A 17,098-nucleotide genomic window follows, 5' to 3' on the forward strand; every position below is an offset into this window, starting at 1 on the left:
AACGCGTTCTCCAGAGCAACGAATTACGTTTCACCATCTGGCAGTCCAACGGACAAATCTGGGTTTGGCGGATGCCAAGAGAACACTTCCTGCCCTAATGCATAGGGGCAACTGTAAAGTTTGGTGGAGGAGGCATAATGGTCTGGGACTGTTTTTCATGGTTCGGGCTAGGCCCCTTAATTCCAGTGAAGGGAAATCTTAACGCTACAGCATACAATGACATTCCAGATGATTCTGTGCTTCCAACTTTGTGGCAACAGTTTGGGGAAGATTTTGGAATGAGATATACGATGAGCAGGTGTTCACATACTTTTGGTTATGTAGTGTATCTTTTTGCAATGCAACCCTGAATGTAAAGTTCAAACCGAAAGCTAGCACCACAACAACAATGCAACAGCTGTTGGAGGCAGGAACTCGGATAAGTTGGCTAGCCTTTGTACGGGAGGCCTGAGCGATGACATGTCACTCATTTTGAGTGTCTCTCCTTGGGGTACGGCCCAGAGCACATCACTCTCCGGACAACAAAACAGACAGGAAATAGAAGTGAATTGACAACACTCCAGCTGCGCCAAGTGTTTTACACTTCACTGTGGTATGGGGGAAAACGGATCTCCTTTGTGTATTCTCTCTAGCAAGGGCAATTTGACTGAGAAAATAGCTTTGAATGCTGATCAAAGAGCATAATGCAGTGTACACATACCTGCAGATGGCTGATGTGAAAAGAGTGGCAAGTGGATTTTTTGGGGTCATTATGCTGTTCATACAGACATTTTATGGAAAACAGGGAGTTGATTGACAAATTGTCATATGTCCTATTACCATATTGGCCATATCTATTATTGGGAATAAATGTGATAAAAATGTATTCAATACAGTTGCATCTTGGTATGCTACTGTATTGAACTATACAATATACTGTACAGCACCGCCAGTTTGAATCAGGAGCAAGAATTGGATTTCGTGTTACTGGCACCATTAAATTATTTCCAGATTGTGAAATTCCCCAAGTTGGGGCCAGTTGCAGGACATGGCAGTGAATGGTGAAGCCTACATTAGAGCATCCGTAGCCTACCGTAGAGTCTAGTTTTGGATTCAGCCAATGAACCTAATAGATGGTCGAAATTGTAAACTCTGCTGGCGTGTGTGGTCAAATTCTCTTTGGTTGCACATGAAATTAACCTGCCTTCACTTGCACCATGTTCACCATAGGTGTTTTACAATGAGTTGCCTATCAGTTGATTGTTAAAAATGAATTGGAATTGTTATGTATTGAAGTAATGTGAATGTAAACTATTACTCCTTTATCATCTCTCTTTGTATCCTTCTCCCCTCCCCTCCTCTTTTCTCTTCCTTTTCACCCTCTCCAGGCCTGTTAGTGACACTGGCTGGGCTTGGCCACTCCTCCCCAGTCTCTCCCCCTCCTTCACCCTCCCCTTCTACTCATTCTCTGCTGCTGCTGCCACCACCATGCCCTCTGTCCCCTGCTGCACCACCTATCCTGTGGAAAGTGCCTGTCCGCCCCGGTAGGATGCCCGAGTCGCCCTGCTGTGCCCTGCGTCCCCTCCTGCCCGCCTCCACCACTACCAACGCCGTTACCTCCTCCTCCGCTGTGACCTCTCCTCTCACCGCCGCCCTGCCCCCCGATGGCGTCGTCCCCACGTTCCGCCATGGATGAGGATGAGGTGAGCGAAGTGATCAGCACCAACGCGCTGGCCTGGCTGGTGTGCTCAGCCGTGTCCATCCTGGCCAACGCCTGGGGCATCCTGAGCGTCAGTGCCAAGCAGAAGAAGTGGAAGCCGCTGGAGTTCCTCATCTGCACGCTGGCCGGCACGCACATCCTTAACATGGCCATCCCCATCACCATGTACTGCGTCATCACCCTGCGCCGACAGCACTCCAGCTACCAGTGGAATGAGGGCCTGTGCAAGGTGTTTGTGTCCACCTTCTACACCCTGACGCTGGTCACCTGCTTCTCAGTCACCTCACTCTCCTACCACCGCATGTGGATGGTGCGCTGGCCCGTCAACTACAGGTATGTGTGGGGAAGAACTGGCGTCTAGTTTGATTGCTTCTCTCTTGCTGTGTGTTGTTGCGGGTGGGTGGACTCTCTTGTGTGAGTGTCCCGTATCTTTTCCATTGGTTTCTTTTTTTTTTTAAATAATATATATTTTTTCATTTTATATTTTTCTCACTCCATATACAAACTTATACATACGAACAATAACTTACAGACGCACACAAACAATGACTACGTTTGCTTGTCTGGTGTCTACAGATGTTGTGAAAAGTTGCACGTCCAAAAGAAAAGTGGAAAGGCATACAGTGCATTCAGAAGTTATTCAGACCCCTTGACTTTTTCCACATTTTGTTATGTTACGGCCTTATTCTAAAATTGATAAAATTATATTTTTTCCTCATCAATCTACACACAATACCCCATAATGATGCAGCGAAAACAGGTTTTTATACATTTTTCCAAATGTATATATAAAAAAAACAGAAATACCTAATTTATATAAGTATTCAGACCCTTTGCTATGACACTCAAAATTGAGCTCAGGTGCATCCTGTGTCCATTGATCATATCATCCTTGAGATGTTTCTACAACTTGATTGGAGTCCACCTGTGGTAAATTAAATTGATTGAACTTGATTTGGAAAGGCTCACACCTGTTTATATATGGTCCCACAGTTGGCAGTGCATGTCAGAGCAAAAACCAAGCCATGAGGTCGAAGGAATTGTCCGTAGAGCTCCAAGATAGGATTGTGTCGAGGCACAGATCTGGGGAAGGGTACCAAAACGTTCTGCAGCATTGAAGGTCCCCAAGAGCACAGTGGCCTCCAACATTCTTAAATGGAAGAAGTTTAGAACCACCAAGACTCTTCCTAGAGCTGGCCGCCCGGCCAAACTGAGCAATCGAGGGAGAAGGGCCTTGGTCAGGGAGGTGACCAAGAACCCGATGGTCACTCTGACAGAGCTCCAGAGTTCCTCTGTGGAGATGGGGAAACCTTCCAGAAGGACAACCATCTCTGCAGCACTCCACCAATCAGGACTTTATGGTAGAGTGGCCAGACGGAAGCCACTCCTGAGTTAAAGGCACATGACAGCCTGCTTGGAGTTTGCCAAAAGGCACCTAAAGTACTCTCAGACCTTGAGAAACAATATTAAACTATTTTGCCAGAATGCCAAGCGTCACATCTGGAGGAAACCTGGCACCATCCCTACGGTGAAACATGGTGGTGGCAGCATCATGCCGTGGGGATGTTTTTCAGCGGCAGGGACAGGGAGACTAGTCAGGATCGAAGGAAAGATGAACGGAGCAAAATACAGAGAGATACTTGATGAAAACCTGCTCCAGAGCGCTCAGGACCCCAGACTGGGGCTACGGTTCACCTTCCAACAGGACAACGACCCTTAGCATACAGCCAAGACAATGCAGGAGTGGCTTAGGGACAAGTCTCTGAATGTCCTTGAGTGGCCCAGCCAGAGCCCGGACTTGAACACGATCGAACATCTCTGGAGAGACCTGAAAATAGTGGGCAGCGACGCTCCCCATCCAACCTGGCAGAGCTTGAGAGGATCTGCAGAGAAGAATGGAAGAACCTCCCCAAATTGTAGCATCATTCCCAAGAAGACTCGAGGCTGTAACCGCTGCCAAAGGTGCTTCAACAAAGTACTGAGTAAAGGGTCTGAATACTTACAGTGGGGAGAACAAGTATTTGATACACTGCCGATTTTGCAGGTTTTCCTACTTACAAAGCATGTAGAGGTCTGTAATTTTTATCATAGGTACACTTCAACTATGAGAGACGGAATCTAAAACAAAAATCCAGAAAATCACATTGTATGATTTTTAAGTAATTAATTTGCATTTTATTGCATGACATAAGTGTTTGATACATCAGAAAAGCAGAACTTAATATTTGGTACAGAAACCTTTGTTTGCAATTACAGAGATCATACGTTTCCTGTAGTTCTTGACTAGGTTTGCACACACTGCAGCAGGGATTTTGGCCCACTCCTCCCTACAGATCTTCTCCAGATCCTTCAGGTTTCGGGGCTGTCGCTGGGCAATACGGACTTTCAGCTCCCTCCAAAGATTTTCTATTGGGTTCAGGTCTGGAGACTGGCTAGGCCACTCCAGGACCTTGAGATGCTTCTTACGGAGCCACTCCTTAGTTGCCATGGCTGTGTGCTTCGTGTCGTTGTCATGCTGGAAGACCCAGCCACGACCCATCTTCAATGCTCTTACTGAGGGAAGGAGGTTGTTGGCCAAGATCTCGCGATACATGGCCCCATCCATCCTCCCCTCAATACGGTGCAGTCGTCCTGTCCCCTTTGCAGAAAAGCATCCCCAAAGAATGATGTTTCCACCTCCATGCTTCACGGTTGGGATGGTGTTCTTGGGGTTGTACTCATACTTCTTCTTCCTCCAAACACGGCGAGTGGAGTTAGACCAAAAAGCTCTATTTTTGTCTCATCAGACCACATGACCTTCTCCCATTCCTCCTCTGGATCATCCAGATGGTCATTGGCAAACTTCAGACAGGCCTGGACATGCACTGGCTTAAGCAGGGGGACCTTGCGTGCGCTGCAGGATTTTAATCCATGACGGCGTAGTGTGTTACTAATGGTTTTCTTTGAGACTGTGGTCCCAGCTCTCTTCAGGTCATTGACCAGGTCCTGCCGTGTAGTTCTGGGCTGATCCCTCACCTTCCTCATGATCATTGATGCCCCACGAGGTGAAATCTTGCATGGAGCCCCAGACCGAGGGTGATTGACCGTCATCTTGAACTTCTTCCATTTTCTAATAATTGCGCCAACAGTTGTTTCCTTCTCACCAAGCTGCTTGCCTATTGTCCTGTAGCCCATCCCAGCCTTGTGCAGGTCTACAATTTTATCCCTGATGTCCTTACACAGCTCTCTGGTCTTGGCCATTGTGGAGAGGTTGGAATCTGTTTGTTTGAGTGTGTGGACAGGTGTCTTTTATACAGGTAACGAGTTCAAACAGGTGCAGTTAATACAGGTAATGAGTGGAGAACAGGAGGGCTTCTTAAAGAAAAACTAACAGGTCTGTGAGAGCCGGAATTCTTACTGGTTGGTAGGTGATCAAATACTTATGTCATGCAAAAAAATGCAAATTAATTACTTAAAAATCATACAATGTGATTTTCTGGATTTTTGTTTTAGATTCCGTCTCTCACAGTTGAAGTGTACCTATGATAAAAATTACAGACCTCTACATGCTTTGTAAGTAGGAAAACCTGCAAAATCGGCAGTGTATCAAATACTTGTTCTCCCCACTGTATGTCCTGTAAATGTGATTTTTTTATTTATAATACATTTGCAAAAATGTCTTAAAACCTGTTTTTGCATTGTCATTACGGGGTAGTATGTGTAGATTGATGAGGGGGGGGGAATGAATCAATTTTAGAATAAGGCTGTAACATAACAAAATGTGGAAAAAGTCAAGGGGTCTGAAGACATTTTCGATTTTACTGTATATACAGGGGCAGCCATTGATTGTGCTTTTGGTCCCACTTTTAAGTGGTGCATATACCTGTCTTAATGGTAGTTAAATAATGTTGGGAGATCGGACAACAATGTAAAGCAAAAATAGAAAAGGTGCAGTAGACATTGTTACCTAGTAATTACAACCGTTACACCTGTTCGTGGGATTGCAAAGTTACATTTTGTCACGCATTAGATAAACCACAAATTATTAATGACCTTCCAGTAGTCTAGAATTAGCGTAATCTACATTGTGAGTTTATTTGCAAATCTACTAACAGCTATCTATATCAACAGTTGTACATTAAATGTGGTTTTTCTTCAAGACTTTCAAGTAATTCAATGCAGCCTCCCTCTGACAAAACATTCAGCTACAGCGACATCATATAATTTCGCCAAATATAGCCTAGGCTATATTATCTCTCCCCCAGAACACATAGTTATACTCATCCTTTCCAACCATGCCAGTCATAATATCAAAAAATCTGACTGAGTGTCTGATGGACTTGGTTTCATAGGGTTAGAGAAACGGGAGAGTTAGTGATGCGTTCCCAGTGAATTCACTTTATCCTGGACACATCTGTTGGTGTGGAATCCAGGTAATCCCGTGTGGGGCTAGACTTGCTAGACTGTGAGAGCATCCGCTGCATCACTTCCATCCAGTTCCATCCGGCTTCCACAACCATCAGAAGTTATGTGATCCTTGTTGGCGCTACTTGAACAACACAGGAACCATGAATTAGGGTCAAAGTCGGAAGTACAACTTATCTGACTTTTGTGCCATTTCTACCTTACGTGCCCCTCAATAAAGATGTTTCAAATCTCAGACCTACAAGTACATTGTAGGACTAGGAGAAACCTGGCTGCGTTTTAAAGCCACCATTTGTAACTTGTTTGTCAACTGCGGTTTGTTTAAAAAAATATATATGTTCTTCTCCCCAATTGGTAGTTACGGTCTTGTCCCATCGCTGCAACTCCCGTACGGGAGGGGCGAAGGTCGAGAGCCGTGTGACCTCCAAAACACAACCACACCAAGCCGCACAGCTTGTTGACACAATGCTCACTTAACCCGGAAGCCAGCCACACCAATGTGTCAGGGGAAACACCATACAACCGTGTCAGCGTGCATTGCGCCCCGCCCGCCACAGTAGTTGCTAGAGCACAATGGGACAAGAACAACCCGGACAAAATTGTGCACCGCCTCATGGGTCTCCCGGTCGTGGCTGTCTGCGACACAGCCTGGGATCGAACCAGGTTCTGTAGTGACATAGTTAACACTGCAATGCAGTGCCTTAGACCACTGTGCCACTCAGGAGGACCCAACTGCAGTTTGGTTTTGACAGTTATTTGAATAACAGATTAAAAGTGAAGTTTGTGCTTTTAATTTCAAAATGTCTGAATGTTATTATTGTTATGCAAATCTGTCCCCATGTTGATCATCAAAAAGTTCATAACAATCATTTGTAGATGAATGCATCTCAAGAGCGATGTAATTGCAGGCCAAGTGCACATGAACAAACACATTTTAGTGTGCAAAAACCGTACTGCAAACCAAATGAGTTTGGGGGTGGGTATCAAACCAGCTTAAGAGTAAAATTTCAACCACTTTGAAACTGAATGCCATTTTAGAATGTCAGAATCAGCCAGGGAGAAAACAGGGAGATGGATACTGTGTGTTGATGACAATGAGATTAATCAAATGGTGTGTATTTATAAGGATTCTCTAAATAGCCCTTCCTGTGCACAGATAACTTATTCTAGCTCCTATTGTCAAATTGTCTACAGATGTCCAGATCATAGTTAACGAGGCCAATTTTCCAGCTCAGCAGAGACAAGGTTTTTGCCAAAAAATACAATTAACAACATTTTGTTTACCCTACAAGCGGTGCTTGTCCTCAATTATCTTTACCTAATATAATTTCAGAGTAGCTGAAGCTATGGGTTTGTGTCCAAACAAATCATCCCAAATTGTTGTGAAACCTGTGAACAGATTCTGGCTCTCTCAAAAAAGAGAGGGGGGAGGTAGAGAAAGAGCAAGCGAGAGTCAGTTATAGACGTGAAGCTTGATTCACAATAACATTATCCATCTTCTGTCCCCCAAAGTCATCTTTTTTCTCACCCCGCCCCCATAAAGACCCTCACACATTTTTTCCAGCTCCTTTTAACAATGTAATTCCACATATAACCTCTTTCTATCATGACACAAGGCGAGACCCAGATGCCCACACAGGAGGCAGATGGTTGGAGTCTTACAATGTTTAATAATCCAAAAGGAGTAGGTAAGAGAATAGTCGTGGACAGGCAAAAGGTCAAAACCAGATCAGATTTCAGGAGGTACAGAGTAGCAGAAAGGCTCGTGGTCAAGGCAGGCAGGCGGGTATAGAGTCCAGAACAGGCAAGGGTCAAAACCGGGAAGACTATAAAAAAGAGAATTGCAAAGGCAGGCATACGGGAAAAACGATGGTAGACTTGGAACATACAAGACAAACTGGCACAGAGAGACAGGAAACACAGGGATGAATACACTGGCGCATAGAGACAGGAAACACAGGGATAAATACACTGGCACAGAGAGACAGGAAACACAGAGATAAATACACTGGGAAAACAAGTGACACCTGGAGGGGGTGGAGACAATAATGAGGACAGGTGAAACAGATCAGGGTGTGACACTTTCATCTTTCACCTGAAACAGACCCATTTACCCCTTTTGACTGCACATCTCCTTTACCTGACGTGAGCATACTGAAGGCCTGAATTATGAATTTTGCTATTGTACTGGAAACAAACGCTTCAGCATCTGTTCTCATCAGCCAGTGCTCACTATCTCTCAGGAGTTTTTTCTCTCCCTCTTCTCTTCCTCCCTCTCTTTTTATAGTAATAGATTCAAGCAGCTTGATGACGTAAATCTCTCTCTTTGCTCCCACCTCAGGCACTTTGAGGAAAGGCTAGCGATCTTTGACTCGCAGCAGCTAAGAGACCCACTTCTTTAGCACAGCGATAAAGGCAGATTAATGCAAACATGACGGACACAGGGCTGCTGCCTTCTCTATGCGTTGTTCCCATAGCCCTGCATACATGTAGCACAGACCAATTCAAATCAAAATCTTCCATTATATATTTTGAAATACTGTATACTTTACTTCATTTGGTGAGGTTGGTGTCATTCTCTGTGCAAAGACACACGTACAATGTCTCTGTGAAGCGAGGGAGATTAATCAAAGGATGTGAATGAGGGTAAGAGGAGATGAGAGAAGAGGGGGATGGACGAGGCTGGCTTTGATCTCTCCCCTGAAAGAAGGCTTGGGTTTACCGCCAAAACTCCTCTCGGACAGTTGTGGTAGGCTATGGGGGTAGGAGGAGGGGCATCCTCAGCCGGAGTAAACTCTGAAAATCTGCCTGGATACTCTTGAGTCCCTTTATACCGTAGCCACTTTCTAAAAACAACCCCCAAAAAATCATACAATCGGGTATCCATAAGTAAGCCAACCAATAGAGGCCTTTGCAACATAAACTGTCTCATAATGTCTTCAATTCTTTCTAGTTTAGTCAATGAATTTCAGGGCTCTGTTTAATCAAACTCGCATTGGTGTATTTAGACAGTGGCTTGAATCATGGTAAAATATAATCACTGAATTATTTGGGGTACATTAAAACCACTTATGCTTCCTGAGACTTGCTTTTCAGTGTCAGGGCTTAGTTCAATCTGTTAAACTGAAGCGTTACTGATTCTGCCATAGAGATGTAAAGGTCATTTCCCATTGAGCCGAGATATGCAGCATTTACCATGAATGTGGTCTTTAAATTTCAATCATTCTGTAAATATGAACTTCTGAGATGCGGATCGAATAGAGCCCGAAGAAGTGCAGCAGTTTTTAAACCATGACACTGTACCAACATTGCTCCGGCTGGTTCGATTTGAATTCCAGACTCGGTCTTTGTGCAGTTGAACTTTGTGAATGTGCTTTCATGTGCTGCAACTGTGTGTGTGTCTTAGTTCAGGTAAAGCCTGTGTCTCCTCTCGTAGATGTGTTAAAAGGAAAAACGCCCCAGCCTCCTGCAGTATTTTTTTTATGTGTGCCGTGCACATAGCGAATGCATACTACCAGAGGACACTAACACTCTGAGCAAATTGCTGGGCTAAAACAATTACTTAGAGGTGAGGGAGAACCCTTTAAATAGACCAAGGAGACAAATATACCAAAGGGCATGGTAATGATCTGGGTCATCAACCAACCATTTCCATTGATTTCCTCTCCTACTCTCTATCCAATTGAATGGTGTTATTCATAGAATGATATTGAAATGATGTGCATTAAGTAAGTCTATTCGTGTAATATTGATTTGATCGTAATCAAATTCTCTCAGACCGATCCTTATAATATCATGAAGCTCATGTAGAAGTTTAGATTTGTGGCAGTTTTATTATCGTGTCCTCTGATGATGTGGAGTAGATCTTCAAACATCCCCCCTCCTCCTCCCCCAAGTTGAGTCTAATAATAGGAATCGAGTAGGAATTCGACATCACTTTGCAAGCCATGTGGAGTGTGGTTTGCAGAGCCAGGAATTTCAGACCACAGTTTAAGGGAATAACTATGACATCAAAGATAGGATTATGCTATTTACAATCCCCCTCTTCCTCCCCCATGTAGGTTGAGTAATACCAAGAAGCAGGCGGTGCACACGGTGATGGGCATCTGGATGGTGTCCTTCATCCTGTCCACGCTGCCCGCCGTGGGCTGGCACGACACCATCGACCGCTTCTATGCCCGCGACTGCCGCTTCATCGTCACGGAGATCGGCCTGGGCTTCGGCGTGTGCTTCCTGCTGCTGATCGGCGGCAGCGTGGCCATGGGCATCATCTGCATCGGCATTGCCCTCTTCCAGACCTTCGCCATCCACGCGGGCCACAAGGCAGACAAGAACAAGTTCAACGTGCCCACCATCGTGGTGGAGGACGCGCAGGGCAAGCGGCGCTCGTCCATCGACGGCTCGGAATCGCTCAAGACCTCGCTGCAGATCACCTACCTGATCAGCGGCATCGTCTTCATTTATGACTTCCTCACCGGCTTCCCCATCCTGGTGAGTTCAGCTTCAAGTTTTAATAGTGGTGTGTACAGAATACACATGGTATATACGGTCCAATGAAATTCTTACTTGCAGGTTCCCTCTCGATAACATAACAACAATAAGAAATAAGAATAGATAAGAATAAGAATAACCAGGAAATGGCTCTGGTAGAATATATTAAAATGTTTAGCATAAGTATAAATATAGGAAAGGCACTCAACAATTGATAGTAGAATATTTACACGTGTGTCGGGAAAGGGGGGATTGGAGAGCAGGTGTTTAAACTGTTTAGCAGTAATACATTAAAGTCTAGTAGCAGCAGTTGTCATGTGTGTGTTGCATGGGTGTGTATGTGTGTATGTGGATGTGTGTGTGTGTGTGTGTATGTGTGTGTGAGTGAGTGAGTGAGTGAGTGAGTGAGTGAGTGAGTGAGTGAGTGAGTGAGTGAGTGAGTGAGTGAGTGAGTGAGTGAGTGAGTGAGTGAGTGAGTGAGTGAGTGAGTGCATGTGTGCTAAGTTGCGGAGAGTCCGTGCAGGTGGTCAGTCCAGTTCAAGTGTTCAGCAGTCTGATGTCTTGTGGATAGAAACTGTCTCTGAGCCTGTTGGTATCAGACCCGATGCTCCGATACCGTCTGCCCGATGGCAAGGAAGTGAACAGTCTGTAGCTGTGGTGTGTGGGGTCCTTGATGATGCTGTGGGACTTCCTCATGCACCGTTTTAAGTGGATGTCCAGGCCGTGGCCGTGATGCAGCTGGTCAGGACGCTCTCGATGGGTGCAGCGGTAGTATTTGGAGAGAGGGCATGTCAAAGTTATTTAACCACCTTATGAAGTAGCGGCGGTGTTGAGCCATCTTGGCAAGAGTAAGAGGTGTTGTGGTGGTGTTGTGTTGTGGTGGTGTTGTGTTGTGTTGTGGTGGTGTTGTGTTGTTGTGTTGTGGTGGTGTTGTTTTCATGGTTTAAATTGTGTGTGTCTGTGTGTGTGTTTCTATGCGTGTGTGTGTGTGTGTGTGTTTGTGTGCAGAACATATATGGGTTTTATGCAGCCTTTCCCCATAGTCCCCCTGCCCCACATCCTCTCTGGCACCAAAATTGTCACATGAACCAATAGAAGACAAACTCCTTCAGTTCGGGGGGGGGGCAAAGCTGCCCCACATATGCAGTGGTGGGGGGAAAACAGGTTAGATGTATTGGATGGTTATACAGTCTGTCGTTAAAACTATACAATACAAATAATAATACATAAAAACTCAGTTATATAAGCCTTGTAATTTGTGGTTGAATTATAGAGCTGTTGTGTGCTGTAGCTTAATCCTAAAGGGTGTAATGGTTCACCAAACACAGTACGTATTGCGATTTTGGGGTCACGGTTCGGTTTTTGGTACAAAGGGAGAATTACATGCCGTTCACAATGTTCCTGGCATTATCTGTTGTGACTCTGACATTGTCTGTTGTTTCCACTCTGCTTTTGTAACCATGTGGGAGGTGGGAATTTACCAGTTGTGAAGTCGTAAATAGCAGTTGGATGCATTCAAGTTATTTTAACTCGTTGAGAAATGCCAATTGGCTATCATGCATGTAAACACATTATAGAGTTTAAAAACAACATTAATAGATTGCTTTTTATGAATAATGTTTTGCTGTTGCATTTAACTGCCAAAAATGCTGTTATAGAGGCCATTTCCTTAGTATGTGACGTCAGAGTTCACCATGTAGGAGAAGTGGGTGCTCAAGATGAGTTTCCCACAAGTAATTACCAGTTGGAAGGCCATTCAAGTGGATTTTTCCAAGTTGTATGTGGTAAATACTGACTTGCATCATGACACTGCCTCCTTCAGTGTCAGATGATTCTCATAAAGGGGGTGTGCCTATAGCACAGTACATCTCCCATTCCAGGTTAATGTTATGGGCTGTCACTGTTAAGTAAATACAACACAGGGTGCATTGGCCAATTAATTGAAAACTTTGGCTTTGGCTTTCTTATATAGAGCAGGTACTACTTGTTTGCTGAAATGGGTGCAAGGGAAGTTTGTAATGTGTTTCGAGCACTATCAAGAGTTGCTGACAACCACCGGAAAACCACCGAGTGGATAAACCGCGGCAAGTGGATAAATCGCCTCTACCCTCTGTTCTATTGGCGAACATGCAATCACTGGTCCCCACAGTGACCGTATGTACATATCTCAACCAGAAGCCATGGATTACAGGCAACATCGGCACTGAGCTAAAGGCTAGAACTGCCGCTTTTAAGGAGTGTGACTAATTCGGACGCTTATAAGAAATTACATTACTCCCTCCATTGAACCATCAAACAGGCATATACAGGACTAAGATTGAATCTTACAGGACTAAGATTTAATCTTACTACACCGGCTGACGCATGTCGGTTGTGGCAGGGCTTGCAAACTATCACGGATTACAAAGGGAAAACCAGCCGCGAGCTGCCCAGTGACGCGAGCCTACCAGACGAGTTAAATGCCTTCTATGCTCGCTTCGAGGCAAGCGATGCTGAACCATGCATGAGAGCACCAGCTGTTTAAACAGGTTAACATTCACAAGGCTGCAGGGTCAGATGGATTACTAGGATGCCTACTCAGAGCATGCGCTGACCAGCTGGCAAGTGTCGTCACTGACATTTTCAACCTCTCCCTGACCCAGTCTGTCATACCTACATGTTTCAAGCAGACCACCATAGTCCCTGTGCCCAAGAACACCAAGGTAACCTGTCTAAATGACTATCGCCCCTTAGCACTCACATCTGTAGCCATGAAATGCTTTGAAAGGCTGGTCATGGCTCACATCAACACCATCATCCCAGACACCCTGGACCCACTCCAAGTTGGATACCGCCCCAACAGATCCACAGATGACGCAATCTCTATTGCACTCCACATTGCCCTTTCCCATCTGGACAAAAGGAACACTTATGTGAGAATGCTGTTCATTGACTACAGCTCGGCTTTCAACACCATTGGGCGACAGGTAGCCTAGTGGTTAAGAGCGTTGGGCCAGTAACCGAAACGTCGCTGTTTCGAATCCCTGAGCCGACTAGGTGAAAAATCTGTTCATGAGCCCTTGAGCAAGGCACTTAACCCTAATTGCTCCTGTAAGTCGCTCTGGATAAGAGTGTCTGTTAAATGACCAAAAGAATACATAAAAATAGTGCCCTTCAAGCTCATCAATAAGCTAAGGACCCTGGGACTGAACACCTCCCTCTGCAACTGCACGGGCCGCTCACAGGTGGGCCATTGACATCGAGGGGAGCGGGTCAAGAGCTTTAAGTTCCTCGGTGTCAACATAAGTAAGGACCTATCCTGGTCCAAACACACCAACACAGTCTTGAAGAGGGCACAACAACGTCTCTTCCCCCTCAGGACGCTGAAAAGATTTGGCATGGGCCCTCAGATCAGATCAGTATGGAAACTCTTTGGCATACGACCACAAGGCACTACAGAGGATAGTACGTCCGGCCCAGCACATCACTGGTGCCAAGCTCTCTGCTATCCAGGCCCTAAAAATGTTCTAAGACTCCAACCACCCAAGGTTTAGACAGTTCTCTCTTCTACCGCACAGCAAGCGGTACCGGAGCTCCAAGTCTGGAACTAAAAGGCTCCTGAACAGGATCTACACCCAGGATCTATAAGACTGCTGAACAGTTAAACAAATGGCTACCCAGACTATTTGCATTGACACACTTGTTTTTGCACTATTAACACTCACTGGATTCTACCTACAACCTCACACATACTACACTGACACTCTAAAACACACATACGCACACACATTTTAACTCTGAATTTTTGGGAAAGGGCTCGTAAGTAAGTATTTCGCAGTAAAGTCCACACCTGTTGTATTCGGTGCATGTGACAAATAACATTGATTTGATTTGAATGGGCGCATATCCACTACCTATTGCTATTGCAATTTCTTTGGCCCTGTCAGAGTCAGCTGCCAAGGGCTGCTTGAATGCAGAGGGAATATGATGCTGTGTTGTTGTGTCTTTGCGTTTCAGTCTTTCTTTTATATATTGGGGTGATGTTGGCGTAAATGTGTCAACATATTTGAGGTGTTGGCAGCTGCATAGGCTATTCTCGTTGAGCGTGGCAACATACTGTTAACGTTTTATCCACAACTCTCTGTCCGTCGCTGTTGTAATCTACTGGGAAGCCAACATTTTCCCAAACTGGAGATTTAAACGATGATGGAGGATCCTCCAATTATGGTTTATTGACCCCACCACTCGCTATCTTACAGAACTAGTTCCCGGCTGCGTCTCACAAAAGGATAACACTAATTAAGATTAGAATTTTCATCACAACGTGCACATAGGTTCTAGTTGTTTAAACGGAATAGCATGAAATGTTGTTATTTTTTCAGCTCAGATTTACCCGAGTCATAGGCCTACAAAGCAGCATAGGCATAGCCTATAGGCCCTGTGTTTTCATTATGGAAATATCAATGTTTTTATCTAATCATTTTGGTTCACAGTGCAGCCCGAACCGAGGTCCCTGTATCAAACGATTGAATACGAATACATGTACCACTACAAACTCAAGCCTAAATATGTAGATAAAGAAGCTGTACAGCACGCTTTCACTCACTCACTCACTCACTCACTCACTCACTCACTCACTCACTCACTCACTCACTCACACACAAACACACACACACACACACACACACACACACACACACACACACACACACACACACACACACACACACACACACACACACACACACACACACACACACACACACACACACACACACACAAACACACACACACACACACTGTCACTCACAAAAGCACTCAAAGACTCCCCTAGCAACACGCCTGTGACATGCCAACTCAACTGCAGATTGAAAGATTTATGTACCATATTCAGTAATGCACTTATGATTTTAGCAGGCAAGTGACAAACTAGGCTAAGGCTACAACTCTCAGATAATTCCTCAAGAAATCCTATTCCCGTCACATAGCATTCCACACATTTTATCATGCTGCTAAACATTTGGTGCATCTTCTTAAAATGTCATGCAGTATACTGCTATGTAGGCCTGCAATGTTTGCCCACCCCCTGCTGCCCCCTCGCAGTGGTGGCAGCCATTTTGTCTGACATCAGCAGAGCTCCGTCTGTTCGTTGTGCTCCAGAGAGGGAGTAGGGCCGAGGCAGATGGGAAGGAAGAGGATGCACTTTGAGTCAGCACAGGAGAACGGAGCATGAACAGAGTATGCTCAGTGTGGGCCAGTGTGAAGTAAAGGCGAAACGTTAAAAAAACGGTCACCATTGTTAATTAGTAGACTAATGTTCCCCGTAGGGCCTCCTATAAGACTAGTTTATTATTTAAATTAACTTTAACGTTTTACCAGCTCATCTGGGGCTTTAAGTAGGTCTGGAAGTGAGGGAGGCAGGGTGTGTGTGAGTGTGAGTGTCTCTGCTCAAGTGCATGTGTCTCTGTGTGTGTCTCTGCTCCAGTGGCCTTCAAGAGCTGCTCCCAAACATCACACTAGGGGGCGGAGAAAAGTGGCTATGCGTGCATATGCGTGCGTGTGGCGGGATTCCCCCTCATCTCATTGTGCAAGACTGCTCTACCCAACAGAGTGTTTTGTAGCATTGCAGGTGACATACAGTAAACCCTTGTGATAATCAATGGTTGTTGCCATTTATCGCCAATGTGTTGCTACAAATGGCATCACATATAGCTTCTGGAGCCATTTCGCTGACCTTATGAGTGTTCCTTCATAGGAGAGAGAAGGCTGTACCCTAGGGTTAATGCTGCTCTATGGCTAATGTACTATGTCATGTACTTCTCGTGGTTTGTTAGCAGTAGACATCTGCGTAGCCTGTCAATTTACTCTCCCTTCTTGCTCGTTAATGACCTTGAATTTTGTCAGCAGGTTTTTTTCTTCTTCTACACACTCTTTGGTTTAGCGCTGTTCTCTTCACACAAGTAAGCAGACTAAGCACCATCCATCCACACAACAACTCCGGATTCGAAACCTTTAGGAAATGGGTGGGTGGCTGTCCCTATCATAACGTCTATTGCGTTGGTTAGCAGCTGCAGTTCAAATGTCAGATCATTCGATTAGCCGCAGTCGACCTGCTGAGAATCCGTATGGCAATCAAACAGGTAAAACGTCAGTACAAAGACAAAGTGGAGCCACAATTCAACATCTCAGACACGAGACGTATGTGGCAGGGACTCCAGACAATCAAGGGAAAACCAGCCATGTTGTGTACACTGACGTCTTGCTCCCGGACAAGCTAAACATCTTCTTCGCCCTCTTTGAGGATAACACATTGCTGCTTCCGAGGACTGTGGGCTCTCGTTCTCTGTGGCCGACGTAAGACATTTAAGCTTGTTAATCCTCTCAAGGCTGCCGGCCCAGACGGCATCCCTAGCCGCATCCTCAGAGCATGCGCAGAGCAGCTGGCTGGAATGTTTACGGACATATTCAATCTCTCCCTATCCCAGTCTGCTGTCCCCATTAAGATGTCCACCATTGTTCCTGTAC

The 17,098-nt window shown here is 45.2% G+C and overlaps 1 protein-coding gene across 3 annotated transcripts in view; it reads left to right on the forward strand.

Annotated features, from left to right (window-relative positions):
- Positions 1-17,098, forward strand: part of gpr153 (G protein-coupled receptor 153) — a 60,890-nt gene that overhangs the window by 19,210 nt on the left and 24,582 nt on the right. For all 3 annotated transcript variants that reach the window (XM_071371555.1, XM_071371556.1, XM_071371557.1), the window contains exons 2-3: positions 1,368-2,032; positions 10,165-10,594. In XM_071371555.1, coding sequence (XP_071227656.1) covers positions 1,644-2,032; positions 10,165-10,594 — 819 coding nt within the window. In that variant the 5' untranslated portion in view covers positions 1,368-1,643. The remainder of the gene's footprint in view (positions 1-1,367; positions 2,033-10,164; positions 10,595-17,098) is intronic.

The sequence above is a fragment of the Salvelinus alpinus genome, chromosome 28 (genome assembly GCF_045679555.1).
Source record: "Salvelinus alpinus chromosome 28, SLU_Salpinus.1, whole genome shotgun sequence".
Lineage (NCBI taxonomy): Eukaryota > Metazoa > Chordata > Actinopteri > Salmoniformes > Salmonidae > Salvelinus > Salvelinus alpinus.